This window comes from Colletotrichum destructivum, chromosome 2 (assembly GCF_034447905.1).
Source record: "Colletotrichum destructivum chromosome 2, complete sequence".
NCBI classification, from domain to species: domain Eukaryota; kingdom Fungi; phylum Ascomycota; class Sordariomycetes; order Glomerellales; family Glomerellaceae; genus Colletotrichum; species Colletotrichum destructivum.
In genome coordinates this window covers 419,712-445,855 of record NC_085897.1, presented here as the reverse complement: position 1 = coordinate 445,855, position 26,144 = coordinate 419,712, and the positions used below count along the sequence as shown (strand labels likewise).

The following is a 26,144-nucleotide window of genomic DNA, read 5'->3' as shown; positions in this document are numbered from 1 at the left end:
AACGACTCTGCGGTGAAATACAACGGCGTCAAGTCATCCTCGGGCGCTAAGTCGAGGGCTAAATTTGTCAACAAAGTGTGATGACAACACGCAGACAACAACTCTTAATATAACGCATGCTCCAACTACTGTTATGATCTAACACTTGGACCAATGGCCATGGATAATGCATGTAGAAATTCTGCTTGTGACAATTTTCATTTCACCTCATCAGCTAATAACCTCTTGGGCACATGGCTACAATTACTTGGATATGGACTAGCACCTCAGCACAGCTCTACTGCCTTTACCACTCAACGACCACAACCTGCACTCGGGCGCGCCACCAAGACTGTCCTACTTCTACCTCATCCAACGTGGCCGTGAGGCTACTAAGCGAAAAAGCAAGATAGTGTGAACTGAAAGTGTCTTCATTTCGGACTCAACGAGCCCCGAGAATGCTTCTAAATGTGGAAGGCTGCACCGATTTATGCTCGAATCCAGTGTCTTGAGACGCTAGGGTGCCTAGAACACCAATGCTTGTGATCCTTCCCACTTGTTCCTTTGCAAGGTGCTTTCATCATCAGGGGATACTTAGATGCCTGGAATACGATTAACACGTTGCGAAGAAATCATGGTTCCTAGGAAGTCCTTACACCAGGTTCCTTGCAAGCTCCAGTCGATGTTGACGGCAAGGGGGGGAGGGGAGGGGGGGGCTGGCCCAGGAGCGGCTGATGCCAGAACTAAAGCGTATCCCTCGTTCATCTACCAGGGGTTGAAAGACTGGAAAGCAGGAAGCCAAAGCAAAGAATAGAGTATTGAACCAGAGCATTCTGCAAACCCGGGACGCAAAATGAATGTCTTGGGGTGAGAGAGAAAGAATGTAACTAGATGGAGTGAATAGGTGTGTGAACAGGAACTGCGGTCTGGGAATCTTGCAAGCTCGAAGGAGCCCGACTAATCATATATTCCGTAAGACAGGGAACCACACATCGTGAGCATGAACTCAAATATGTTGACAGCGTTCCCAGCGGGAAGACCGTCGTTTTCGTTTTCCTCATATGGAGTGAGCAATACAGACTCAAAAGTGGACTCCCTCCGACCTAGGCAGTGGTAAATTCAACCCCGAGAGCTCCATAACGGACGACCCCTACTCAAGTTGGCTCTCACCACCTGCGCTAATCGCCTGCGGAGTCCCACTTTGTTGTCTTCGTTGATCGCCATCGACATTGCCATCGCCGCCTCGTGTTCCTCCAACGCCGGGCGGATCCCCACCAGATCGGCGTCTTCTGGCTTGACAAAACGCGTGCGCCTGAAAGCCTTCCACCCGCAGAAGAGGCAGACTGCAATGATGGCCATTGTGTAGTTGCTGAAGAACGTGCCCGTGTCCCATCGCCCAGGCAGGAAGATGGCATAACCGTAGAATATCTCCACCGCCACAAGCCATGCGAGGGCGATCCAAGTTCCGTAGGGTTGAAGGTAACCGCGGTACGGAAGGTCGGCCCGACTGAAGTTCTGGATTTTAAGCGCTCGGAAGAAGAAGAGGTAGTTGACACAGATGACGATGTAGGTCACCAGAGTTCCACCGGTGATGAGGTTGGTAAGCCTTTCTGGTCAGCACCTATGACAAGAAGACAACGACGGATTTGTGGTGTCTCCTGGTTGTGGAACTCGTCCTTCATACGTCTAAACAATGCAGTGATGGTTAACAGCAAACTGGGATGACTTACCATGTCAACACCACCACGGAACCACTGCCCAATTTTAAAAACGAGAGGCATGCGAATGACAGCGCGACGAACAGGCAATAGATGGGCACGCCTTGCTTGGTGCACTTCGTAAGAAATTTGGGCGCATGGCCGTTCAACGCCAGCCCGTAAAGGCTTCGAGACGAGCAGTAAACATAGGCATTCCCAGCCGAGTAAATGCTGGTCAGCAGGAGGGCATTTACCAGGTGAGGCAAGCCCCCTATGCCCATGTTTTTCATCGCGATGACAAACGGAGAAGCCGCGCCGGTGCCCGTGTCGCCGGCGCTCAGCACGCTCAGCAGCGTCGGGTCGTCTGCGGGGAGGACGATGCCGACGCAGAGCGCCCCGCCGATGAAGAAGATGGCGAAGCGCCAGTAGACCGATTTGAACGCGGCCTTCATCGTCTTCCTCGGGTTCTGGGCCTCGCCAGCGACCGTGGCCAGGTACTCGGGACCGACGATGGTGAAGGCGGCCTGCCACAGCGCGGCAAGGAATCCGTGGAAACGACCCAGGCCGCCTTTATCGATGTACTCTACAAAGGGTGCCTTGAGGAAAGCCTGTTAGCTCATGCAGGTAACGAAAACTGGGAGATCGGAGCGGAGGACTCAGAGCTGGCGGGGACTCTCATCACTGCCCATGCTCTGTCTCTTTCATCCTCATCCTGTACTTATCCTTCGCGAAGGAAACCCCGGAAAACTAGGGAAAGAGAGACGAGAATGCTACTCCAGAGGTTCGTTAAAGGAGAGGTAAGGTCCTACCGGCTTTGACCAATTGCGGAATCCATATGCATCTCGCTGTGGGTTACCTCCCACCATCGTAATAAAGGTAAAACAGAACAGAATCGCGATCAGCAAGAGCTTGCCTCCCGCCAGCCAGAACTCGGTCTCCCCGAAATACTTGACTATAAGGGCGTTGCAAAGACTGAAGAGGCCTCTCTGTCTTAGTACGATGACGTTCGGTGACCAGACTGAGAACGTACGCGTAGAGAACGATGCACACAGTGATGACGGCAGCGGAGGGAATGTCGTCCCTCCAGAAAGTCAAGACCATGTCCAGCGCAGTGATTTCGAAGGGGATGAGAAGCGCTTCAAAGAGGAAGAAGTTCCAGCCGATCATGAACCCCCAGGCGCTGTCGACCCAGGCACCGGCGTGGTGGATGAAGGCCGCGCTGACAGGCATGAAGACGGTCATCTCGGCCAGCGAGTTGTTGACCTGAGCGATCACCAACGCGTGGAGGACGAACGCGACAAGGAGACTACCGGCACCGCGCATCAGGCCGTAACCGATGCTAACGAACAGGGCGGTGCCGATCGAGCCGCCGATGGCAACGAACTGAACCTGGCGAGGTGTGAGGTGCCGCTGCAGGTGCTCCGAGTTGTCGATGACTTCACCGCTTGTCACGTCCGTCTTCTGATTGCTTCCAGTCGGAAACATTGTGACGGGGGGCTTCGGCTCGGAGACGATCGACGGAGAACTCATGTTGCTCACTATTGTACGGAGGAGGTTTGCTTCTCCAAAGAGTGAGATGCGTTCGATGTAGCACAAAACATGGAGGGGCAGATGGATGAGACGGCACGGCAGAAACGGTGGTGAACGTCGACTTAAAAAGAAACCCAACCTCGAGCCAGAGGGACTTCGTGTGTCCCTGGCATACCGACAACCTAGCTACCCCAGATCAGCCCCGTCTGTGGGCAACGATCTCGTGGAGAACGATAACCCCAGATTTACCATCCGCGATAAGTTCCCTGTTTTCAAACACGGTTGGTCTCAGTAACCCCAATGAACCTCCCGCTTTTGCTGTGTTAGTTGGGCGTGGATCGGCACCAAGGCGTACCAAGTCCTGGACCGGGAGCTTCGGGAGTACAGATTTGAAAAACGCCACAGGTGATTAGCATACATACACAAGCAGTATAGTATCATCATGCGGACGAAGACGGGTCAGTCATGAATACCATCGTTAGAGCCCACCCGGAGACAGCTAGTGCAAGAGTTAAAGGGGGGCTGGATGAGCGTAGGCTGCAACTGCTTCATCTTGAAGATATGATCTACCTCCCAAGAGTCTCTATCGAGGTGTGATTGCCGAGATAAACTGAAGTCTGCATGAATAACCCTCGAATGCCCTGGTCGACAAGGATCGGGAAGCTTGCTTGTGATCCCGAGACCGCTTCCGATCAGCGTTCCGGAATGGGAATGTTAATCTAGTCATACTCGAGCCTGTTCCTAAAGAAGCGACCCCCAGATAGTTTACTTTTTCCTATTAGGGAGGGACTGGTATCATTCTTCCTGAGATGATCCGGGGGGGGGGTTGTCGATGATTCGGTACAAGGGCCGGGAGCTAATGGGTATGCCGAAGAGCTCACTACCGCTGCTTTGATTTCGTAGCAAAAGCTCCGCCTTTTCGGTAAAAAACAAACTCTCCCACATCGACAAGAGCCCAAGTCCATGATTTGGGAGGCATAAGAAACCTCTCAGTACAGACCGTCAAGTTCGTTGCCTGATATCAAACCGACCTGACCAAACACCAATCACCAAGAATCGTTATCTCCCAAACCTCTCTTTGGACCTTCTTCCAAGATACCATGCAGGACTCGGAGCTTCGAGAAATCTCTTTGGCACTTCGAACTGCCCGCATCAACAAGGAGCCCATTGGTCCGCCAACGAAGAGATGGACTGCTCTCGATGCAGACACGGCCTTCGAGGTCCAGAAGATCACTGTCGAAAATGCCATCAGTCAAGACGGTGACAGACTGGTGGGCTACAAGCTGGGTAATATTGCCAAAGTCATGCAAGACGCCTTCGGCCTCGACCAGCCCGACTACGGCTTCCTCCTCGCAAGCACCTTCATCTACGAGGGAACCGCTCTCGACCGCAAAGACTTCATCAAGCCTTACGTCGAGCTCGAGCCAGCATTCGTCCTGAAGGGGCCTCTGAAGGGCCCGAACGTCACCGTCGCCGACGTCATCAACGCCGTGGACTACGCTATCCCCGCCATAGAGATCATCGACTCCAGGGTGCAGAACTGGGCCATCGATCTCCCGGACACCCTGGCCGACAACGGTTCCACCGGTGCCGTCATTCTGGGCGGCACCCCTCGCCGGCTGACTGGCCTCACGTTGAGCAACACAAGAGGCACCCTGCATTTCAACAATAGAGAGGTCATGTCAGGCAACACCCGCAACGTGCTTGGCAACCCACTGTCGGCGGTGGCGTGGCTGGTCAACAAGCTATCCAAGTACGACGTCGGGTTCACCGCGGGGCAGGTCATACTGCCCGGTAGTTGCTTGCAGGCGGTGCCTATGGTGGACGCTGGCCGGTGGTCTTGCACATTCGAGGGTTGGGGGACCATCGAGTTTGATGTCGTCTAGTGGACAGTATCTTATCAATATATTGCCGAAAATTCTGCAGTCAATTGTTGCTCAACTCGCAAATATTGCCATGTAATAGCCTGATAATCGGCAAAGTCTAAGGCCGACTTAATGGCGCCGTCAAGTTGAGGTTCAATACAAAAGGTGTTCTCTCCACATCATTTATTTCATCTTTGGACTAGTCAAACACAGTAGGGTCTCATTGTCTGCTAAGGCCGCGCAATATCCTCACGACATAAGTGTAAGAAAAGTCCCGGCACTAGACTCACTAAAATGCCTGTAGATAACAAATCGGAGATGAGCGCAGCAGATACGATCGGTCGCCCTGGTCAGCCTTCTGGTAGCTTATCAGTCTATGTCCCTTCCGATAATCAATCAGTTACCGGTTCGGTGATCATTTCAAATCTATCCTCTGTCATCTGCGTCCGTCCAATCCGGACAAGCTCATCAATCGTTAACTTCAAGTGGCTCTCACACATTTACCTTAAAATGGTTAGAATAACGAGAGCGACGCAGCCGCAGTCTTCTGATGTAACACCCCGATCCCGGTTCCGATCCATGATCCCGATCCCTGCTCCCGATCCCTGCCAACTTATCCGCGCTTGCGAAACCCTGTTTGAGCTTGATGGTTGGGATTATCACATTCTTCACTTCTGGAGATAACGCAGACTGCCCCCGGAATTTAAAGGTCCAATGGATTTGGAAAAGAATCAGCATCGCCTCAGCGTTCGATTGAGTTTAATAAATGGTTGGAGTGGTGTTGTCAACAAGAAGACGGCATGTGGCCACCTCTCTTCAGCACGTTATCATTATCCTACTACCCCCTCTCCCCTTCCACCATCAACAGCTGCGTTATCGATGTGCGGTTTAAACAAGTCTTATTGCCAGTCTTCTCATGAATACAAACGCAACAGATGTAAATTTACCTGATCCCGCGTGCCCGAAAATACCGGCGTCAACGCGGGCTAGTTCACATAACCCCGGATTCTTGTCAAGTGATCAACATTCAGCGACGTGCAAAGTAAACTATGCGGGGTATTATACGATATTATCTGTAACCCCGCTTCCCGGAAAGACCTTCCCCGTCCGGTGGTGTGGTCGTCTCCCAGTTTTCTCGTGAACACTAGCATTATCTGCGGAGAGCTGGTCTTGATGACACCTCTTCTTATCTCCCCATCTCTCATTACGTCTAATATCAGGCCAGTTCGATGTCAGGAAGGTGAACGAGTTGCCACGCAGCGGGGCTTACGAGTTATATTGCTTGTCGGTACTCACTGTACGAACAAGGCCACCTGCAGAAGCAGTAATCATGGACTCCGACCGACGGAAGTCAAGACGCACGACTAATGCGTAAGGCGCCTTGAACCGAGTAAAGGATGAGATTCTTACACTCAAAGCAGATGTGTCAGTTGTCGTCAAAGTAAGATCAAATGTTCCGGTGACGAGCCATGCTCGAACTGCAGGCGACGTGTCATGAGATGCAAGTACTCAGACGGGAACAACAAAGCGATATCGCCAGAGAGGTACTTGAGACTCTTTGATTGAACTTCAGTCGCAATAAGCTGAAAAAAGGCATTTAAGGAGCGCAAACCATGAGAGGCCCAGGCGACAATCGGAACAGCATCCTTCATCGGGCAGCAAGCGGTCTTACGACGCCGCACTTGGGTCGGATGACGAGGGAAGTGGTATGCGATCCTGATCTGGTTGATAAGATCACGACGTCTGCTAAAAACTTGAGAGCAGATTTCCGTCCCGGAGACCCTAGGTCATCCGAGGCGGGTGAGTCGCCAGAGTGCGTTTACACGAGTCCCTTCACGCTGCCTTCGACCACGATCAAGAACACCCACCACAACAAACGCAACTGGAGTAAGTCACGAAGTGAAAAATTCCATGTTGAGTTCTGACGAACGCCTTCTAGTTTGGCTCGCTCCGTCGTCTACGTGGTCATTCACCGCCCGCCTCACCTTGATGATGGCGGAAAGACTCCAACTTGATGCTCCCTTCAGTGCGCCCAGCTTTTTAAATAACGAGATATACGTGCTCAAGTGGAGAGCATCGACCGCCGATGAGCAGCCTAACATCAGCGGACTACCTTCCTACGATCATGCACTATACCTCTTCAATACCGTCAAGTTTCATCTCGGTCAAAACTACCAGCTCATTGACGAAAAGGCATTCACGAAAGACCTCGAGGAGTTCTACTACGGTATCGCGTCGAAAAAAGCAGCCGAGTCTCGTCTGTGGTTCGTTCAGTTTCTCCTGGTCCTCTCATTTGGCCAAGCGTTTCTCTCTCGGTCGAAAACACCCAAAGAGCCGCCTGGTTCCAAGTTCTTTGTTCGTGCCATGTCCCTGCTTCCGGAACCCACATCGTTATGGAAGGACAGTCTGCTAGCCATAGAAGTGCTGTCTCTATCAGGCCTATATCTGTATTCCATATACCAGAGAGAATCTGCCCAGTTATACGTAAGTTGAACGTTCCTTTATTATCGCAAGTCCCTGAACTCTTCCTCGCACTCATCTGATACTGTGCCTCAAGATTGCTCAGGCGATTCGTATAGCGCAGCTAGAAGGACTGCACACTCAGCTCCCTGAGGACACGCTTGGGGTAGAAACCGTCACTCGTTGTCGTAATCTATGGTGGACTTTGTACATCATGGACCGGCACTTCTCTTGTTCCGTGGGCGTCCCCATGAACACACAAGATACCGACATCACGACACTCCTCCAGCCGCCGAGTACGTGTTCGCAACGTGATGCAACGCTCGGCCTACAAGTCAAGCTGTCTTACCTTTTGTCAACGATTATCACCAGTAAGAGACTATGAGCGCCTGTATGTACGCAGTGCTCACATCCTTTTCTCTAGCTGTTTACAAGTCCGAGAAAACACCACTCGGCGAATTTCTCGGGGCGACAAAGTCCATTCTCCATACTCTGGCTGGCCACGCCCAGGAAATCCAGAGAATCACTCGGTCAAAGTCTCAGAACTCGGTGGACACAATGCCAAAGGGGACAAGAGGGGTAACTCTACTCTATCATCAGGTTGGTTTACCTCTGCTTTGTTATGATGTGTAATCAAAGTCATTGTACTTACCTGGCTCATCGCCCAGTGCGTCATCATGGCCACCAGACCGCTATTTCTATCTGCCCTGAAACAAGAACTGGAGAGCTTAACGGACGACCAAGGAGATTCAATGAGCCTCTCGACCCCTTTGAGAAGCTTGGTTTCGACGGGTATCAAGTCTGCCATGAAGACGCTCCAGATATTATCCGGTGAGGATAGCCTTCTCGGTGAGCATTCCTGGTCCAAATTTTGTTCTTGGCAACGCAGAGCTGATCATTGCCATTCTATCAGAAGTCTTTCTGCCATTCGAACTTGAATATGCTTACGGTGCGGCCGTTCACTTAACGATGGCAAATGCAATTTTCCCCTCCACATCCGACTTGGATAGGTTAGTCCATATCCAGCAGGCACACTCCATATTGGATGAAATGGTACAAAAAGGCAACTCCGTTGCCGAAGTACGGAAATCGGAACTTGTTCACTTGGAGTGGCTGTTTGAGCAGTTCGCCACCCGGGTCGGTCAACAAGACTTCCAGCGACGCAGGTTATCCGCGTCAATCGAAGCGATCATGGACCCAGCAGCAATCAATGTCGCCGTCACCGAGCCAGACTTAGTCTCGATGACTACACTCAGCGAGTCCCAGGCACTGATCAGCCCTTTCCCGGACACGCCAGACAACACCGAGTTTCTTCAAAGCATTGGTATTTCCAGTGAGGATTTCCTCTCCATAGCGGAACAGATGGGCAGCCAGTCCCAAGACGGTCTTCCTTACTCTATAATGGATTTGGGGCAGTTTTGGAAATAGTTCGGATAGGAGGTGTACAAAAAGGTCATTGGGAATCTGGGTTTGAAGGGATATCAGCCATCAATGAGCCATTGGGTAATTCCTGTACCTCAGTTAAATCAACATTTCACCAAGAAGCTTATACTTCTTTGACGATTCATCGCTTGAAGTTGTAAGTTTTGTCTGCTCTAAACATTGTCATGAAAGCGGATGAACTTGTGATAGAATTGGTTGTCGACAACATCAAACTGCTAGACAAGATATACATGTTTAAAAGCCATCATCATTACATATCTAATCATTCTTTGACTACCATCCTGTGTGGTAATAACCGTCCCAGCTTTGTTGGTGCTGAACATGAGGGTGCTGCTGCTGCGTGTGGATTGGCTGGTATCCAGTGCTTGGCTCCCACGCAGTCGGTTGCGCCTGGCCTGGTGTTATCGGAGAGCTCAGCGTCGTAGCTAGCGACATCGTTGAAGATATCGTTGAAGCATGTTTCATGCCGTAGTTCTGTTCAAGGAGAGGAATGCCCATGTTGGTTTCTGACTGAATGACATGTGTTGCATGATAGCCAGCAGGCATATGACCCGACAAGCCGTCTTCCAAGCCAACTAATGAACATGTTGGTTAGTACCTTGAAAGCAGGGGGGAGCGCGTATCTTTCTCATGAAGTCTCACTTACAAACTAAGATGTAGAGAATCTCGACAACGATCGGGACCCACGCCGCAAGCGCGAGAACCTGTCCAAACGTCCATTTGTCGTTTTTGTCGAGGCCACCAGCCGCGTCGATGATTTTCTGGCGGAATTGGGTGAAGTAGGCGAGGATCGCCCACATGATGAGCATGTTGACCCAGGCAACCGACAGGCGCCACATGGACCTCCACCTCTTCACCCACGGTCTGTCCACCATGCCCGGGATCTTGAACCCGGTGGTGAGGAAGATTGTCACAACGAGCCACATGAGCGGCAGTCCGATGACCAGAAATTGCGTGGCTTTTACGGCCTTCCAGTATTGCGAGCCACGCTGGTCGCATTCGAAGTTCCTGTGGCCGCTCTTCCGCAGCGCGTAGTCGACCTCGCCCCTAGGCGCGAGGTAGACGACGGTGACACTGAGGCCCCAGAGGAGGAGCAGGACCGAGCGGTGCAGCCACTTGCGGTGTCCGTCGTGTTTGGCCAGCGCGTAGAGCAGCATGACCGGGAAGACGGAGAAGTTGGACGCGATCAGGGCCAGGGCCATCTCGTAGATCGAGTCCGATGTCGGGAGGTCCGGGTTCGATTCGCTCCTCTCCTTGAAGTTGGTCGCGCTGGAGTAGACCGAGGCGCCGAGCATAGCCACGGAAATCAGCATGGCGCCGCCGAGAAATATGTCCAGCGACCCGCGGAACGCGTCCAAGATCCGCTCTCCGGCTCCTTGTTTCTGCGTCGGCCGGGGTTTCTCGTACACATTCTTGTCCAGGTGTCGTCGCATTTGGTGGACGGTAAAGGCCAAGAGGTACATTGTTGCCAGTATTCCTTCGAGGTAGTAGGACACGACCACCTGCTGAGAGTCAGCTCGTGAGGCTGGTTCGACAGCAGTCTTTGCTACTTACGCCGATTCCACACAGATCTTGGTTCCCCGTATACCCAACGGCCTTGCAAAATTCTGTTGGGCAGTGAGGTTTTGGGCCGTACAAAACAGTGTCGTTGAAGCGTTTGCTGAAGAGATAATAATCGGGGGACTCCGAGTTTTCCGGGACAGGCGTGTGATACATGTTGTACGCGAACCACTTGGCCACTTCATCGAACGTCGTGGTGTAACCCTTTGGCATGGCCGACGCGTAGTACTCCATCGCCGATTCAACACTCATTCCGATGGTGGTTTTTGGATCCCAAGAGTCTGTCTGAAGCATGGCCGATAGCCAATGCCCCCAGTAAGAGCAGTTGCGGTTGAAGTCGAGTTGTTCCCAGGTCAGATTCTTCGAGCCTGTGGCATCGGTCCCTGGGACCCAGAGGTCCATTTGCTCCCAGTAGCTGGAAACCATGGCGACATAGACAACCGGCGCGTTATTTTTCGACTTACAGCTGTCAACTTCTTCGGTGAACGAGGGCGGACGGCGCACATGAATATGGAATGGAAATGAAGGACGAGAAACCGCAACAGCCAGTGCTGCTGACTGGGCGAGACACAGCAACATTCTTATCCAAGGCTAGCCCTACTCCTACCAACCTATTCCACTGCCCACTCCAGGTTTGCAGCCCCGCGGTGCCTTTGTTGTGCATGTAGGGTGAGCTAAGAATATCCCCTTGAAATGGGCCGGTTGTATGCGGCTGAGCGCCGTGCTGACGGCTGAGACCAAAATGGAGCAAATCGTCACAACCTAATTCATGTAGGGCGATCACTAGTGCCAACCACCAAGCCCAACACAGTTCGCATGTATCCGCGAGTAGCTTGTTTCCAGTAAGGTTGACCACTCACGGCATCGAGAAACTGCCACCTCGCTCGTCAAGTCTTAGTTGCTAGGGACCTGAATCGTAAGCTGGCCATTGACGGCTGGAGGAGACTTTTTTCTTTGGCATGTATTTGGCGGCCGTCAGGGGCTCTGTTTGGCATCAATCAGAACAACAGTGGCGTATGGCCATAGTGAATTTGGTAGAGCATGGCATGTGTATTGGGCAAAGATTTAGACGCCGGTACGTTCAAAAGAAGCTCGACTACCGAGCTTTTTGCAGGCCGCGGTGTTGTGTATTAACATGCCTCCTCCAGTTGTCTTTCCTCAACCATCCGTGGCCTTTTCCTTCGGCATGTTTGCAGCCCGAATAAGGGCAGAAATACCGCGTGATGTTCCCCACCGTCTCGGGATGTTTGGCCTTGCGATGGCGAACGCAGTCCTTGTTCAGATAAAAGCCTTTGGCGCAGTCTCCCACGCCGCACTTGAACGGTCTGAGGTGTTTCACTTTACACCGACTGGAACTAGGTGTCAACAGTATCTTCAGACGGGATGGCGTTTCCGTGACTTACTTCAAAGAGTATCGGTGTGTGTGGATGCATCCGCACTCGGAGCACCGCAGTGCATTTGGCTGTCTGTCAACCGGCCCGGGAATCGGTGTGTTGGCCTCTAGGCGTTGCTCGATGCCGCGCTCGACATTTTCTTGATTTTGTGGTAAAGACGGGTCGGGAGTGATGCTCCCATCGTGCTCGGGCAAATCTGGCGCATTGTTTCTCTTCTTCCCATTATGCTGCCCAGCAGGCACACATGAAGTCGACGAAAGGCTCCAGTCGTATTCATCAAGAGGCCCGCAGCTCCCGGTCTGGATCCACGAAGGATCAACGGTCTCAAAGGTAGCAAGATGATGATGAACTGCTGATGGACCGCGAGAGCCTTGTGGGGGCGAACTAGAAATGTAAACGGACTACCCGATGGAACGAAGGAGTGGTAGGCCTGCTGGCTTGATTGATGGCACAAGAAAAGATCCAATGTCCAAGAATAAGAGGCCCGAAGCTATAAAACCAAAGAGAACGAGGAAAACGGTCGGCGATAAAGATTGTGGTAAGGAGCGAGTGGCTTAGCACCACGAGTGCCGGCCGTGAGGAGGAGAAGGAGGAAAAGACATGTGTTGGGCGAAGACAAGCTTTATACTCAAGGGGCTGTTTTCCGAGGCAATGCAGAGTGAAACTGAATTTGGTTCCCCTCTTGATGGCCGCCGGGTAGCACGACAGGAACCAACTTGAAACCGAAAACACATCATCGATCTGTACATCCGAATTCTAACGGTTGTAGGCCTCATCCAATCTCAGTCAGACTATCACCAGTCAGGGGTTATACCAGCAGCATCAACGGAACGGGATTTCTGTGAACTGTAGAGGGTGACACGTATGTCATGTGTTAGATGTGTCTTACGATACCTGGAGTCGATGGCTCTTGGGAAGTCGAAGAACACTGGATAGACACACTGAACATCACCAAAAAGAATTCAACTGTTGTTTGTGGTTTTATCAAGTCATACAAGTCCCAGAAACTAGACAACAAGATGAAGTACGATTTCATGTCTTGGGCTAAAACACCAAGGAGATTTCAGCATTTGATGCTTCTATCAGGGGAGTATTGGATCAGGTTTCGACCTACTTCATTTGAGCTGTTCGCGAAGTCAGCTTTGGGCTACTCCAAATCAAACGGTACTTTGCTTATTTCTTGGTCCATCACGAGGCATCCATAATGGCGACAGAGAGACTCCTCACTAAGGCCAACTTTTGGAAGTTTACTATGTACAAGGGGCCTAAAGTTACAATCCCTCCAAGATGTCACTAACTGACTTGTAGATTCAAGAACTGACGATGTGACCTGTGTAGCAAGTCGTTCAATGTGAGTGTATTTCAGAAGGACATGATGGAACAAACATACATCATTAGAGTGCGGCTCTCATTCGTCAAGGCAATACAACCAATTCGTCAAGCACAATCTTACTGATCTTGAATAGGCGACGTATTCATTTGTAGCTTATCTTGTTCGCTAATGCCGTTTCATCGCAGTGACAACTTTCGTCACTTTCCCATATCCACTCCAAGTCCTTACCGACCGATACACACACATAAGCCATACAACTTCTGATTGCGCGGGCGCGGGGGCGGTTCTGGGTTCACACATTAGCGCTGACGGCTTGTGGTGGCGGAGTGAGACAGGGGTTCAGGTCCTCCGTCGCCTGCCACATCGCGTGACACTCTCGGCGCGTTTCCGAATTCACTCCTTTAGATCGAGAATCTCTCCGTTGTCAACCTCGCACACCAAACACCACAACAAAGGCCTTTATTCTACACCATCCACTCTTGTCAGCCTTACCGGTCTGTCCTAAAGCAACTATGGCGGGACGCTGGCTGCGACAGACAGCGTCGCCCGCTAGGCTTTTACTCGTCACTAGCAGATGGCTCATCGCCCTACCGGTTCTGATGACGGCGTTCCTCATGCTCCCGGGCACGTTCCTATTTCCGAATCGGCATCGGCCGACTACCCTTGGTGTTGCCATGACTGATCTGGCGATGGTCTCAGTATGCAACATGTCCCGTGTCCTCCTGCGTTTCTTAGCTGTCAGGCAATCGAAGGCGATGTCTAACGAAATCTCACAGTATCGCGGGATCCCCTTCTCAGGTCTCCGCGGCCACGACGGTCCAGTGATGCTATTCGACTTCTATTGGTTTCCCAATGCTTTTGGGTGGGAGTGCCCCTATTGTCCCGCGCACATCCAGAACGGGTGGTACGTCCATCTCGGCGGCGTCATCTACGCCGGCCCACGCATATCGTTCGACCCGGTGGCATACATGCGCCAAGCCGCAGATGATATGCAGATGCCTAATGTCATATACGACTGCGTACCCTTGAACGGCAAGGTTGGACATGAAAAGTGCGACAACTCTTTTTTCCAGGCCTTTGCGGACAACTACGAGACCCGATACAAACTCAAAGCCGCTTTGGCGCGGTTCATCTGGTCCATCTTTGCCTTGTTTTACGGGTCTATGGTGATACTGAACGAGTGGTCCATTGCCTATCAACCTCGTCGCATGAAGTGTGCTTGTCGCTGGCGGTGGATGAAGACATTCTGTGCTTATCCGAAAGGCACAGACGAAGAGATGGAGGCTCTCGGTGAGAATGCGTGGGATCATGTACGTCTTGGGGCATACGGTAAAGCCTTTGTATTCTTCTTCATTTCCGCTTTCTACGATCTCTGGTGCGCGAGGTCATTCGTCAGTTATCTTGCTGCGATGGACGAGACTTTCCCTAACGATCAACGCATGAATCCTCGTCTGGGGCGACCGTTCCTTTTCTTCTCCTGGGTCAACGTGGTCATGGCTGGGGTCGCGACTCTCCTGATCTTCAAAAGGCGACAGGTGACTGGAAACCCACAGTACCGGGGAGAACAGCTACAAGGCGATACCCTGGCCGAGGAGGCGCAACCTTTACATAGTATGGAGCTAGGTGATGAAGTAGAGCAAGGATTTTCTGACGAACAAGATGAGGATGACGTTCTACAGACTTCATCCGACAGGATCAGGTTGTAGCAAAGAACAAAGAATAACACAGCTCCTTTTCTATTCTGGAACATTGTTCGTGGATCTGTCCCCTAACTGTGTAGAAAGTCTGAGAGCTGGCAATGTGGGTTGGGGCAAGTCTTTGTTTTAAAAAACAAACGAAGAAAAAAAAACAATGATCGCTGTTGCAAATCAGCATCTCTCTCACGAGTCTGGCCCAACTTTGGAGCGTTGGTTGTCATTCAGAGGGCTTAGAGACCAGTCCTCAGGGGTTTTTATATAGCTTCACGGCAGTAGTATGCAAGCTTCTTCTCTCACGAGACAGCATACTTCCCAGCCTAGAAGCAGCCATCTACCTCAAGCCTCTTAATTCTTTTCAGACCACTTAAACATCTCCAATATGACATCTCACTCGGAACACTGCTCGAGCGCTGAGGCCTACAGCGAGCGCGTCTTTCGACAGCTCGAAGACAACCGCCCCTCCGACGTCCCCGCTGACTTCTCCGGCCCTCTGCCCGAAACGTCGAAGACCACCAAGCCGAAGTCGACGGCCTCGCAAACCCAACTGGCTCGCAACAACACCGTTGGATCGCCCGACGTCTACACGCAATCTGATGTGGGTAAGTCCACCATCCAACGGACCGGTTCCGTGGGCAATGGCCGCGTGGCGCAGCTCGTGGCCAGCTACGAGGCCAGATCCCGTCGTACTGAAGACTTGGCCCAGGAGACCGCTCGTCGTAGGCGGGAGATGGCCTCGGCCGAAAACCAAGCTACTTCCCCAGATGACGCGCATTCCCTGCCACAGGACCCTAAGGTATGCCATGTGTGCATTGCTAATGAAGACAAGGGATGGGTAAAGGTCGTTGATGAGGATTTGGACTAGAAACTTTGACATGTGCCTAATTAAAGGACTCGGGGGCTCCCTGGCTGGCCAAGGGACACTGCATGTATCCGGTACTTCTTGCTCTTGTCCTTTTGTCTGTTTCTTCTGTGGTGCTCTAGTCTAGCATTCGCTCCATGAGCGAAGCAGTAAAAGATAAGAAGCCGACAGTTTGAGTCCCTGATTTGTAGCGTAAAGACATTTTTACATAGATGGGATCAAGGAAAAGAGTCATTTGTGGGCCAGCATAACTACTCTCTTACCTAGAATTTGCTTGCAATTATTATACATATTACTGTCATTTTTTACATATTTCTTTGTCATATCGGTCGGTGCTGTTCAAATTGATGCAGGGTGAGTACGTAAGCGTTCCGCAGAACATCAAACGTAATATCATTCTCCTTCATTCCTACATCAGCTTTGGCGATGAGGAGACCAGACTTGTTTATCTTGACTCTCATACAAATTAGCTTCAAAGCAGCTTTGTTTGGAGAACTACATAGAGCTGTATGGGTCTGGTGGTTCTTGATTCAGAACATTGGTTGCCCTGATATATTGTTTGTAAACCATCGACATCAACACAATGAACTCCGAGTCACCCACCACCCATGTTCACTTGGACTTCAGGCTTGTTGACCTACTTCTGGGATATGTTCAATTACACGGCAACAAGAGATTCCATCAATACATAACATCTCTCACATTCTAGGCAACCCCCCGAAACTCATACTACTTCACTTACTCAGCTGACTGGCGTCTTCAAGATATTCTACACTCTCTACTAGTAACCAGAGTTGTTCCACTCAACATGGCACAATTTTACGATGGCCATCTAGTCATTCCCGGTGTCTCCGACCTCCGCGAGAACACGGACAGCGAGCTTTTCGGCACACCCCATCCCGTCCCCAAGGACCCGGGTTCTCCCCTATCCAGCAGCTGCTCAGACGTAGACGACCCCGATGGCTCCTTCGACATCTCAGACACCGATCCCTCGGAAGGTATTTCCGATCAGGCTCCGGAAAAGATAAGGCCCAAACCCAAGCACCTCGATGGTGTGCTGTGTCGAGCCGCAATCCCTACTTCGACGATACCGTCCATATCATCCAGCGTAAACCCCTTTTTGACATCCCCTGACAGCGAGCAGTCGCGCCTCTGGGAGCCTAAGTTGACAACATCAGGAACCTTGGACAATTCCATCGCCCAGAACTTCAGTCAAGAAAGCACAGAAGCTTCGGCAAGCAGAATGTCTCTTCAGCCGGCCGATTTTTCAACGGCATCCGAGCAAAGCTCCCAGGAACCCCCTCCCTCGGCGACCACAGACAAGGCATCCGATACAACTGTCGGCAGCGATTCCTGTCAACAGTCAACTCCCGAGATGCAGCATGCGTCCAGCCGTTTTGTCCACGACAAGCCCCTGGAGAATTACTACCGGATGCTCCTCCGGCGCCGCGGGGTCCAGATGACCTACCACGACCGCAACACCGCCGCCTCGGGCGGCAGGCGTCCGGACACGGAGTGGCGCTGGTGCGGCTTCGACGGGTGCTCCAAGGAAGCATGCCGGTATACTGGAGGAGGGGTCGGCGTTGAGAACCTTCCGGTGCTCCTTCTCGCGCCCGTCGACCTCGAATCAGACTACCACCTGCTGAGGGAGCTCATCTTCGCGTTCGAGGCCGCGGGGCTGCACCGGAGCGCCTTCGTCGCGTTCGCGACGTCACCGCCCGTGGTTCGGGCGATGGCGGAGTACATCTCCTCCGTCGTCGACAGCAAGGGGGTCCTGACGAAGTGCTTCTGGGTCGAGGGCGTGCTGGACATGGCGGCCGAAAAGTTCAAGGGTGAGGGGTTGGCGCGGGATCCCAAGGTCACCAACGATGGCCTGCCTACTTCACTTACTTCGCAGGGTTCAGCGGACCGTCACGGTGAGCCTTCGTTCTACCAGCACAGTTCAGAGACGGACACGGCGCGGGACCTCATGTTCCGTGCGATGATGCGCCTTGACGTCTGGCGCCGGAGGCAGGTCGCCACCGAGGCGTACCCGTGGGACTGGGACGCGTCTGGCGCGGCGGCGGCGACAGCGGCGACGTACAAGATCGTCATCGGCGTCTACCGCGAGGCGTATGGCCGCGGGTACGTGGCCCTCCGGGACGCCGACCAGAACGCGCAGGACCGGATGTGGATGCTGTGGTGGGACAGGTTCCGGCCGTGGGCGGAGTGTAAGGGCCCCTTCGTCGCCGATCTCGAGACCGCTGACATGGAAGCTAGGAACGAGGCCAGGCGCGGAGATAACGGCGAGGAGGATGAGAAAGAGGACGATGAGAAACGAGCAAGTGTCGCTCCGGAAGTCGACTTGTACGAGGGCGTTGGGCGGTATATGGCCTCCTGGTGGCCCAACCAGCCGAGAGCACCTGGTGTGGACTTGTCTCTGGAGCATTGATGTGTCATTGGTCTAGAGACGAAACGGCATTTGTTGGATTCTCTCCTAGTTGCCACCTATGGAATTGGCTTCTGTCCGCTCTCTCTTCTCCGATCTATCTTGCCGTAGGACGGTTGTTTGTGTCATTGTTATTGAATGTGAGTTGTCAGCTTGTTGGCCGCAAACTTGCTGGCTTCTTTTGAAACAGTCCCAGCTGCTCTCTGCTGATTGCTGTCATAAAGACTTCATATTTCCCTTCCTGTTTCTCATCCCCGTATCTCGATCCTCGAAACACAGACATGAATGTCATTCAACCTGGTGTTAGTCCTTATACGTGAGTACAACGAAGTGAGAACAAAGTTGAGACTGAAAAGAAACACAGGCTGGCCTGTAACAAGGATGGAAACAAGGAGATATTCGACAGTCTGTCTAGTCCTGGTGAGCACTCGTGAGCTCCATTAGTGTCCGCTTGTTGCCCGTAGCCTCTCGATCACTAGGAATTCTGCCTCTGGCCTTCCGTCTCTCTTCACAAGGGCCAGGTATCCCTTGACCTCTTTCTCTTACTTCTTTTCTGCCGCATAAACCAAAGTCTTTGAGGCTTCGAAAAAACAAAACCACCTTCTCCAATCTCGTCTCATCCAAACCGGTGGCTTCCAAGTATCGTAAGTGTTCTGTTTCAGAGAGCTATGATGCAAAGATCCGAATTCTGCTATTCAAAGTATAGAGACTGACTCTTCACTTGGAAAGAAAAAAAGAATAATTGAAACTCGAGAGTCGAAAGCCGAAAGTCGAACATCCCAAGGGAAAAGAACAGCAGAGGGGGGACGAGAGGGAAAAGACAGGACATAAAAAACAAGACATAAAAAGAGAGAAGAAAATGCCCAAGATAGAGGGCTTCTCGCCCAAAGCGGCGCCCACGACCTCGGGCCAAGGTGAAGACGCCGTCGAGCTCTTCTCGCCCGTCCAGCGCGTATTCAGCAACGAGCAGCAACGCGACGGCAACTCTGTCGAGATCGAGTTTCTCGTCTCCGCCGCCATCCGAACAAACAACCAACAACGGCAGGGACGCGACGTTTTTCGCTTCACCCTCCACGCGCCGGGCGTTTCCCTCTTCCCTCTCACCGACCTCGTCACCTTCATCACATACCTCCTCGTCCCCTCGAAGCCGCCATTCGCCATCAACCACTTCGTCAGAGCATACGGGATGGCGTCCAACGGCCTCTACGACTCGAACAACAAGTCCTTCTTCCCGTCGACCGACAAGGACCACCTCTTGCGTCTCATCGACGTCTCGGGCTCAAAGGTACGGCTCATCTCATCGTCTCATCCCTTGTCGTTTTCGTCTCCTGTCACTCTGGCTCTTCTCTGCTTTTCCTCTCACCTCCTCCCATTTTTTTTCTTCTCTCCTTTTCATCTCCGTTCACTCTCATCTCCCCTCGCCTCATTTCCTTCTCGTCTCGTCTCCTCTTGTTTTCACCGCCTCTTGTCTCTTCTCCTTTTCGTCTCCCGTTCTAATCTCGCTTCTCATCGCTGACTCTCGATTTCCCCTCAGGAACGAAGAGACCCCGACATACTCGACGAGGAGACTCAAAAGAACCTCCGCGAACTCGACTACATTCTCTGGCAGGACGGCCTCCCCGACTACTTCGACCGCGCCACGCGCTACGATAAGATGCGCGGCGACCCCGTCGACCGGCTCTTTGTCGCCCTGCCCAGCGTCTTGGACGACGACTGGGGCTTCAAGGACCCTGAGGCCGCCGCTGACCACGACCGCCGCTTCGCCCTCGCTCTGTGGCCCTTGGCCAACTCGTGCATCGAGAGCGTCATCGCCGCGTCGGCGGACAAGAACGCCCACGAGTACTGGTGGGCCGCCCGCTTCGCCTTCTCTCTCTGGGAGCGCTGCGATCGCTCCATCCGCTGCGTCTTCGCCCAGCTCCTCGGCCAGCTCGCCGTCTCCCAGATCGCGCCCATCGACAGAGACCAGATCGACCTCGCCCCCGGCCACAAGTGCCCCGTCAGCGAGGATGGCGAGCCCTGCCCTGGCGAGGCCTACATCAACCGCAACGACTGGCTCAAGTACGCCCGCTGGATCCACCGCGGCCGCCGCGACGCCGACGCCGACCTCGAGCACCGCCGGGACCAGGCGAGCGCCAGCGGCATGGGCGAGGCCCTCGTCCGCGACAACTGCGTCAAGTGCGGCATCGAGCGCGGCGGCACCGGCGAGGCCCACGGCAAACGCATGTTCTACTGCCACGGCTGCTACTCCAGCTTCTCCCCGGACCTCCGCCGCATGTACTGCTCCAAGAAGTGCCAGAAGGACGACTGGGCCGACCACTATGACGACTGCCAGCGCCGCAAGCGCTTCCTCCGCGCCGTCTTCCTCCTCAAGGGCGTCGCCTCCAAGTTCATGGCCTCGACCTACTCGGGCATGGCCGTCGACTGCGTCAGCGTCCAGATCCGCGCCGTGAACCAGGTCCAGAATCGGATCAGCGACAAGATCGACCGCCGCGGTGTGCCGCGCATGGCCGTCTCTCCGGGAGTGCACAACGCCAACTACTGGGTCGGTCAGCAGGTGTTCCCCCTCGGCCAGTCATTCCTCTCGCACAAGTCGGAGAACGACATTGGCAAGGTCATGGCCTGGGATGCGGGCAATAACCTCTACTACCACCTTCAGCCCATCATCCAGGAGACCATCGGCCGTGAGTTTCTTCTCCTTATTTTCCTTCACTCTCTTGAGAACGATATACAGACATTGCTTAGATGAAAGCTAACCCCTCTGACCCCCCCCCCTGGCAGCCCACTGCGATATGATCGTTGAGACCGAAGTCTACATCCGCAACGCCAACAGCATCACGAGCCTCGCGGCCAACATGTGCCGTGAGGGCCTCCAGCTCCAGATTGCCAAGGGCAAAGACCCCATGTTCTGGCCCCATCCAGTTCTCAACTGCCGCCTCAAGGGCTCGAACCCGGATGACATCTACATCATCGACCTCCTCGGCGCCAAGTTCGGCTTCAAAGACATCGTGCTGCCCTTCGCCGCCTTCATCAAGTCCAGACACGCCAGCTGCATCTCGTCGACGGTGCTGAGAAGCATGCCCCCCCACTGGTTCCCGGCCGAACAGAAGGGCCTCGTGGCGTGCCGCGACACGGTGTCCTTCACCTGGGCCGAGTGCATCAAGACGTACTTTAGCATCCACCACCCGACCATCAAGGGCGCGTGGCAGGTGCCGCGCCTCACGGAGGAAAAGTTCCACGAAAAGGCGGCCGCCGTCATGGCGATCTCGGACCGCATCCTGCAAGACATCACGAACCGCCTCCGCGAGCAGGACGTCTTCCGGCAGTACCTCGTGATCGACCCGAACCCCTACTCGCACGAGTTCTGCTTCGGCGTGACCAACAGCCGGGAGGAGTGCGACGTCTACGAGAACATCTGGATGGACCGTCGCACCTACGACGTCATCATCAAGGACGAGCTCGTCGCGCGGCACAAGTCGCTCCGCGCCGGGTCCGAGACGCTGCGGCTCGCGGCGCTCTGGGTCGACCGCCTCCGGAAGCACAGCCAGCGCGGCACGCCCTTCGACTCGGTCAAGGTCCTCGGCGGCCGCGCGGCCAAGCACTTTGGCGTCGGCGCGTCACACTCGGCGGACGAGTTCCGCAAGATGGAGAGGGCGTGGCTCGCGCACAGCGGCATCGCGCCGGCGCACATCGACATCTTCTACAAGCAATGCGACCGCGTGTTCGGCGACCGCCCGGGCAGTTCGCTGACGCAGCTCCGCAGGATGATGGAGCCCGAGGCCGCGTCCGAGTGCATCATGCGCATGTCGACGGAGGAGGCCCAGATCTGGGTGGCGATCGGCGCGTATCTGACGTCGTCCAACTCCAAAGAGTGCATGGAAAAGATCCGAGCTCACGTTTCGAGCCTTTTGAAGTCGAAGAAGTGATGAAGGAGTGATGACAGGTTGGGTTTTCTATGGACGGCTGCGTGGTTTATTTTTGCTTGGAAGCCACTCGAGGCGACGGATCGGGTTTTGATTGAAAAGCAAGGCTCATGTCGATTCAACTGTAATTGAACATGAGACCAAGGAGAGAAAGGTGAAGCGTCGAGGATTCTGAAGCATGGCCTATGATGGGGGGGGGGGGGGGTTCGATAGCTGGACAGTTGATCGATTGAATGAACGGCTTGGAGTCAGGATTCGTGCGACGTTCGCCTTCAGTAGATAGCCACTTGGTATAAGATGGTAGTTCATCCAGAGTTCAATATTACTGGGGCTGGTATTGGCAAGTCAAGTGGTACCGCCTCAGACTTCAGATAGTAAGTGCCCAGATTGTTAAGGGTTTGACAGTGAGATGAAGGTAAGATAAATGTAAGTGAGTGAGTGAGTACATTCGGACATTTGGTTAAGAGGATAAATGCGATGAACATGCATAAATATGATTGGTCAATGAGGATTGGATGCTGCGCACGGACCACATGAAATTTGTCCCCAGATTGAAGCTCGGGAAAGAAGCTCTCGCTCCATCGACTTTTTCCATCTCCAGGTGCATTTCCCTCCTTTCACGCAGCAGGACTCTCTGGCAGACCGACTCCTGCATATCAGACACGTATGACTCCACCCCCGCAAGCCCCAGGGACGCAAATAGCTTTGGCTATCAAAGACCCTCAGACCGTAAATCATGCTGACAGATCCTCCTCCTCTCGCAGAATGCCACCTCGGTTACCACAACAGGCCGCGCGCGCCCTGCGCAGGCTGGCAACGGCATCTTCCCCCTCGGCTTCTCCTTCTTCTTCTCTCCCCGTGGTACGATACCTCTCGACCTCGACCGCTCGCTTTGCCGCCCCGGCTGCCCCGAGCCACCCGTCGTCCCTCCGTCTGCCCGCCGACTACGTCCCGCCGACGAAGCCCCCCTCGGCTCGCCCCCCCGAAACGCGCAAGTCGCAGCTCATCCGCACCTACACGTCGCTTCTCCGCACGACGCCCCTGATCCTCTTCTTCCAGCACAGCAACCTCACGGCCGACGAGTGGTCCTCGCTCCGCCGCGAGCTCAACGCCGCACTCGCCGCCGCCTCGCCCGAGGGCGCCGCCGTCGATGGCCGCGACGTCCACCTCCAGGTGTTGCGCACGCGCATGTTCAACGTCGCCCTCAAGCTGGCCGAGTTCTACGACCCGGAGACCGCCAAGGCCAAGGCCGGCGTGCAGACGGGCCCGCGGGGCCCCCTCGTGCACGACCTCAGCATGGCCGCCTACGAGGCTATGAAGGACTTCCAGCCCCCCGAGGACTCGGCCTACGCCCAGATCTCGCCGCTGCTGTGCGGCCCTACGGCGGCTCTCGTCTTCCCAGCCGTCTCGCCCGCGCACCTGGCCGCGGCGCTGAGGGTGCTTTCGCCGAGCCCGCCCGACTTCCCCGCGCCGACGCGCAAGAAGAACCCCGGCTACTACGACCCGCTTTGCCAGTCCGCGCTGCAGAAGCTGCTGCTCGTCGGCGGCCGCATTGATGGCGATGTGTTCGACGTCGAGGGCGTCAAGTGGGTCGGCGGCATCGAGGGCGGCCTCGAGGGCCTGCGCGCGCAGCTCGTTTACCTGCTCCAGAGCGCGGGTCTGGGTCTCACGACGGCCCTCGAGGGCGGCAGCAAGAGCCTTTGGCTGGCCTTGGAGGGCCGGAGGACGCAGTTGGAGGACGAGGGCAAGGAGGGCGAGGCGAAGGCCGATGGCGAGACGAAGAGCGAGTAGAGTTTTTGGGAGGGGGTTGTATGATAGGGCTGTACTAGTCTGTATTATCAGGGATGCGGATCTCTACTATAGAGCTAAACTGTTTGTTCACGGCAGCGGGGTCGAGTAAGCATCTGTGTTCACCCGTGTGTGTTGGTTGGTTGGTTGGTCTTGGGATTCAATTCTCTGGAAATTGATGGACATCTAGCTCTCTGCATCTTAAGTTACTAAGAGTTGGGAGACACCACTCGACAAAGATAAGTGTGAGTGAGGATCTGTGGATGTATCCACAGCCACCAGCTCCAACAACCTGAAGTGAGCGTGGCATTCGGGGCAGTGTTACTGGCATGGGATTTCAGATGAGCGTATGTTAATTGTCAGGTACGAGAAGGCACTGTTTGCCTCAACTACGTAACCCCTTTGATACAGTCTTGCAACTCGGGGTCTGATAAAATGATCATGCTTTCAGGAGCCAGTGCTGAAGACAGCTCCCAATGACCAGAAGTGTCAAATTGTGAGGTGCCCCGGTCTGACATCGACCGGGCCGGCAAATTGTGGGGCGGACGACACTTGCACTAACAGTGACCGCTGCCGGCGGCCTGCATGAACGTGCCGTCGGTGCAGGAGAAAAAGACCCCTAATTTGGGCCTGGAGCGAGTGTCTCCAGCGGTGTTGTTCCACTGCAGTTTGCGGATACTGCCTATCAGCTCCAGGCGGTACGTCGGGGTAAACTACCTGACGCCATGGAAGGCATTGCGCGTTTCTGAGCTCTTCAATTCCTCCAGCTGACGTACGTACCACTCCTCCACGTTCGTCCTCGATTCCCCAAAAGCGACAACACAGCAACAGCAATAACAACAACATCTCCCGCAAGAAGCTCCCAACACCCATCCACACACTCGTGCGCACGACTCGACCCTTTCAATCGCCCTCCTTTTCGGCTTCCCCACTCGGCCCCCCTTCCCTAAACAGACCACGAACTGTCACCCACGACCATGGACTTCGCTCCCTACCAGTCCTCCCCGCCGGAGCGCGAACGAGCCCTCTCCCCTCCCCTCGCATCGCCTCGTGCCTCTGCCGATTTCCGAAGACCCTTCTCGCCCTACGGCCAGCCGTCGCCGCCGCCGCTACAGCATCCCCAGCCTCAGCGCGGGTGGCAGCCGACCCTGCCCGGCTCCTACCCGGCGGCGGACGCGCACCGCGAGGGCGTGAGCGAGTTCGACACGAGCCTGGGCATCAGGCTGGACTACGAGGCCGCGCTGGCGTACCTGGCTCTGCCGCCGCTGGGAGCAATACTGCTGCTGATTGGGGAGCGGAATAGCGATTATGTCAGGTATGTTGGACGCGGAGGTGGAGACGGAGGTTGACGTGGACGTCGGTCGCCGGGCCATTGCATTGAGGTCACCCTTCGAGGCTATGCGCTTGGAACTATCGATACGCTCCGTCTGCTAGAGTTCGAAATACCGCTGACACTAAACAGGTTTCATGCATGGCAGTCCTCGCTGCTATTTACGGCCATCATGATCTTTCACCTGGTGTTCCTCTCGTGGTCCAAGTTCCTCAGCTGGTTCTTCTTCATTGGCGACTTGTTCATCATCATTTGGCTGGCCTTGAAGGCGTATCAGGATGCGGACACGCTCGATAGGTATGTTGCAACTTTTGCATAGCATGACACACACACACATACACACACAAACGCATGTTGCTTGGCGCAAGCACTGACAGCTTGCAGATTTGAGGTTCCCATTATCGGCTCGTTAGCCAGCCGGATTCTGGATGACGAATGAGACCTTATGACGAGAGTCTCGGGAGGTATGCTGTGAGACGGCGAGGGCGTGGCTTAATGACTGTTGTTCTGCATATCATATACCCTTTTAATCAGTCTGGGAGTGTCTTCTCTCGCCGTCCCGGCTTTAGGCTTTGCGGCCCGACAGATGTGTTACTTGTTCTTGTAAATGAAACGTTAAGAATCATGAATGCAGAATGAACGAGGATATATGCCAGTTTTATTTGTATGCCAGAACACGACGTGTTGAACATGGTGTAAGATGGATGGTCTCTTGGTCTTAGGGCACAGTGTCGAGTACCACGTCTGCCACTTTCAACACTGTAACCGGATCCGGTCGGACTTTCCTCCTAGCGCTTCCGGCAAGCGGTGGCTACCGGGCGCACAGGGCAACACCAGGCTGATTACGCGCGACTGTTGCTT

At 54.0% G+C, this 26,144-nt stretch overlaps 11 protein-coding genes across 11 annotated transcripts; 8 read left to right on the top strand and 3 right to left on the bottom strand.

The window, feature by feature from the left end:
• Positions 1-1,038: 1,038 nt before the first annotated feature.
• On the bottom strand, positions 1,039-3,206 carry CDEST_02322 (Putative amino acid permease/ SLC12A domain-containing protein; the record flags this gene model as incomplete). The annotated part of the gene is made up of 4 exons (XM_062918481.1): positions 1,039-1,585; positions 1,710-2,272; positions 2,486-2,648; positions 2,707-3,206. 4 exons carry the CDS (start codon positions 3,204-3,206, stop codon positions 1,099-1,101), a joined length of 1,713 nt encoding a protein of 570 aa, XP_062774532.1. The 3' UTR covers positions 1,039-1,098.
• A 1,100-nt stretch (positions 3,207-4,306) lies between these two features.
• On the top strand, positions 4,307-5,092 carry CDEST_02321 (Putative fumarylacetoacetase-like domain superfamily; the record flags this gene model as incomplete). The annotated part of the gene is made up of 1 exon (XM_062918480.1): positions 4,307-5,092. One exon carries the CDS (start codon positions 4,307-4,309, stop codon positions 5,090-5,092), a length of 786 nt encoding a protein of 261 aa, XP_062774531.1.
• Positions 5,093-6,168: 1,076 nt separating this feature from the next.
• Positions 6,169-9,043, top strand: CDEST_02320 (uncharacterized protein). Its single transcript, XM_062918479.1, has 9 exons — positions 6,169-6,442; positions 6,493-6,615; positions 6,674-6,777; positions 6,836-6,958; positions 7,011-7,555; positions 7,629-7,902; positions 7,956-8,131; positions 8,200-8,380; positions 8,445-9,043. Exons 1-9 carry the CDS (start codon positions 6,402-6,404, stop codon positions 8,957-8,959), a joined length of 2,082 nt encoding a protein of 693 aa, XP_062774530.1. The 5' UTR covers positions 6,169-6,401; the 3' UTR covers positions 8,960-9,043.
• Positions 9,044-9,247: 204 nt separating this feature from the next.
• Positions 9,248-10,960, bottom strand: CDEST_02319 (uncharacterized protein; the record flags this gene model as incomplete). The annotated part of the gene is made up of 3 exons (XM_062918478.1): positions 9,248-9,549; positions 9,621-10,476; positions 10,529-10,960. 3 exons carry the CDS (start codon positions 10,958-10,960, stop codon positions 9,248-9,250), a joined length of 1,590 nt encoding a protein of 529 aa, XP_062774529.1.
• Positions 10,961-11,495: 535 nt separating this feature from the next.
• On the bottom strand, positions 11,496-12,964 carry CDEST_02318 (Putative Zinc finger C2H2-type; the record flags this gene model as incomplete). Its single annotated transcript, XM_062918477.1, has 4 exons — positions 11,496-11,883; positions 11,938-12,277; positions 12,327-12,684; positions 12,818-12,964. The coding sequence occupies 4 exons, from the start codon at positions 12,962-12,964 to the stop codon at positions 11,631-11,633; spliced, it is 1,098 nt and encodes a 365-aa protein (XP_062774528.1). The 3' UTR covers positions 11,496-11,630.
• Positions 12,965-13,689: 725 nt separating this feature from the next.
• On the top strand, positions 13,690-15,004 carry CDEST_02317 (uncharacterized protein). Its single transcript, XM_062918476.1, has 2 exons — positions 13,690-13,959; positions 14,038-15,004. Exons 1-2 carry the CDS (start codon positions 13,774-13,776, stop codon positions 14,965-14,967), a joined length of 1,116 nt encoding a protein of 371 aa, XP_062774527.1. The 5' UTR covers positions 13,690-13,773; the 3' UTR covers positions 14,968-15,004.
• A 333-nt stretch (positions 15,005-15,337) lies between these two features.
• CDEST_02316 (uncharacterized protein) lies at positions 15,338-15,820 on the top strand (the record flags this gene model as incomplete). The annotated part of the gene is made up of 1 exon (XM_062918475.1): positions 15,338-15,820. One exon carries the CDS (start codon positions 15,338-15,340, stop codon positions 15,818-15,820), a length of 483 nt encoding a protein of 160 aa, XP_062774526.1.
• An 805-nt stretch (positions 15,821-16,625) lies between these two features.
• On the top strand, positions 16,626-18,248 carry CDEST_02315 (uncharacterized protein; the record flags this gene model as incomplete). The annotated part of the gene is made up of 1 exon (XM_062918474.1): positions 16,626-18,248. The coding sequence occupies one exon, from the start codon at positions 16,626-16,628 to the stop codon at positions 18,246-18,248; it is 1,623 nt and encodes a 540-aa protein (XP_062774525.1).
• An 856-nt stretch (positions 18,249-19,104) lies between these two features.
• CDEST_02314 (Putative Zinc finger, MYND-type) lies at positions 19,105-22,168 on the top strand (the record flags this gene model as incomplete). The annotated part of the gene is made up of 3 exons (XM_062918473.1): positions 19,105-19,530; positions 19,780-20,926; positions 21,024-22,168. The coding sequence occupies 3 exons, from the start codon at positions 19,105-19,107 to the stop codon at positions 22,166-22,168; spliced, it is 2,718 nt and encodes a 905-aa protein (XP_062774524.1).
• Positions 22,169-22,930: 762 nt separating this feature from the next.
• Positions 22,931-23,956, top strand: CDEST_02313 (Putative large ribosomal subunit protein uL10, bacterial type; the record flags this gene model as incomplete). Its single annotated transcript, XM_062918472.1, has 1 exon — positions 22,931-23,956. The coding sequence occupies one exon, from the start codon at positions 22,931-22,933 to the stop codon at positions 23,954-23,956; it is 1,026 nt and encodes a 341-aa protein (XP_062774523.1).
• Positions 23,957-24,610: 654 nt separating this feature from the next.
• On the top strand, positions 24,611-25,964 carry CDEST_02312 (uncharacterized protein). Its single transcript, XM_062918471.1, has 3 exons — positions 24,611-25,268; positions 25,416-25,580; positions 25,668-25,964. The coding sequence occupies exons 1-3, from the start codon at positions 24,931-24,933 to the stop codon at positions 25,720-25,722; spliced, it is 558 nt and encodes a 185-aa protein (XP_062774522.1). The 5' UTR covers positions 24,611-24,930; the 3' UTR covers positions 25,723-25,964.
• The last annotated feature ends 180 nt before the right edge of the window (positions 25,965-26,144 follow it).

Excerpts from the sequence above, each read along its gene's own strand:
- CDEST_02317 (XM_062918476.1), top strand. The coding sequence starts at position 13,774 with ATGGCGGGACGCTGGCTGCGACAGACAGCGTCGCCCGCTAGGCTTTTA. Across the intron at positions 13,960-14,037 it reads CTGATCTGGCGATGGTCTCA|TATCGCGGGATCCCCTTCTC; the intron begins GTATGCAACATG and ends GAAATCTCACAG.
- CDEST_02312 (XM_062918471.1), top strand. The coding sequence starts at position 24,931 with ATGGACTTCGCTCCCTACCAGTCCTCCCCGCCGGAGCGCGAACGAGCC. Across the intron at positions 25,269-25,415 it reads CGGAATAGCGATTATGTCAG|GTTTCATGCATGGCAGTCCT; the intron begins GTATGTTGGACG and ends GACACTAAACAG. Across the intron at positions 25,581-25,667 it reads GATGCGGACACGCTCGATAG|ATTTGAGGTTCCCATTATCG; the intron begins GTATGTTGCAAC and ends GACAGCTTGCAG.
- CDEST_02320 (XM_062918479.1), top strand. The coding sequence starts at position 6,402 with ATGGACTCCGACCGACGGAAGTCAAGACGCACGACTAATGC. Across the intron at positions 6,616-6,673 it reads AAAGCGATATCGCCAGAGAG|GAGCGCAAACCATGAGAGGC; the intron begins GTACTTGAGACT and ends AAGGCATTTAAG. Across the intron at positions 8,381-8,444 it reads CGGTGAGGATAGCCTTCTCG|AAGTCTTTCTGCCATTCGAA; the intron begins GTGAGCATTCCT and ends CCATTCTATCAG.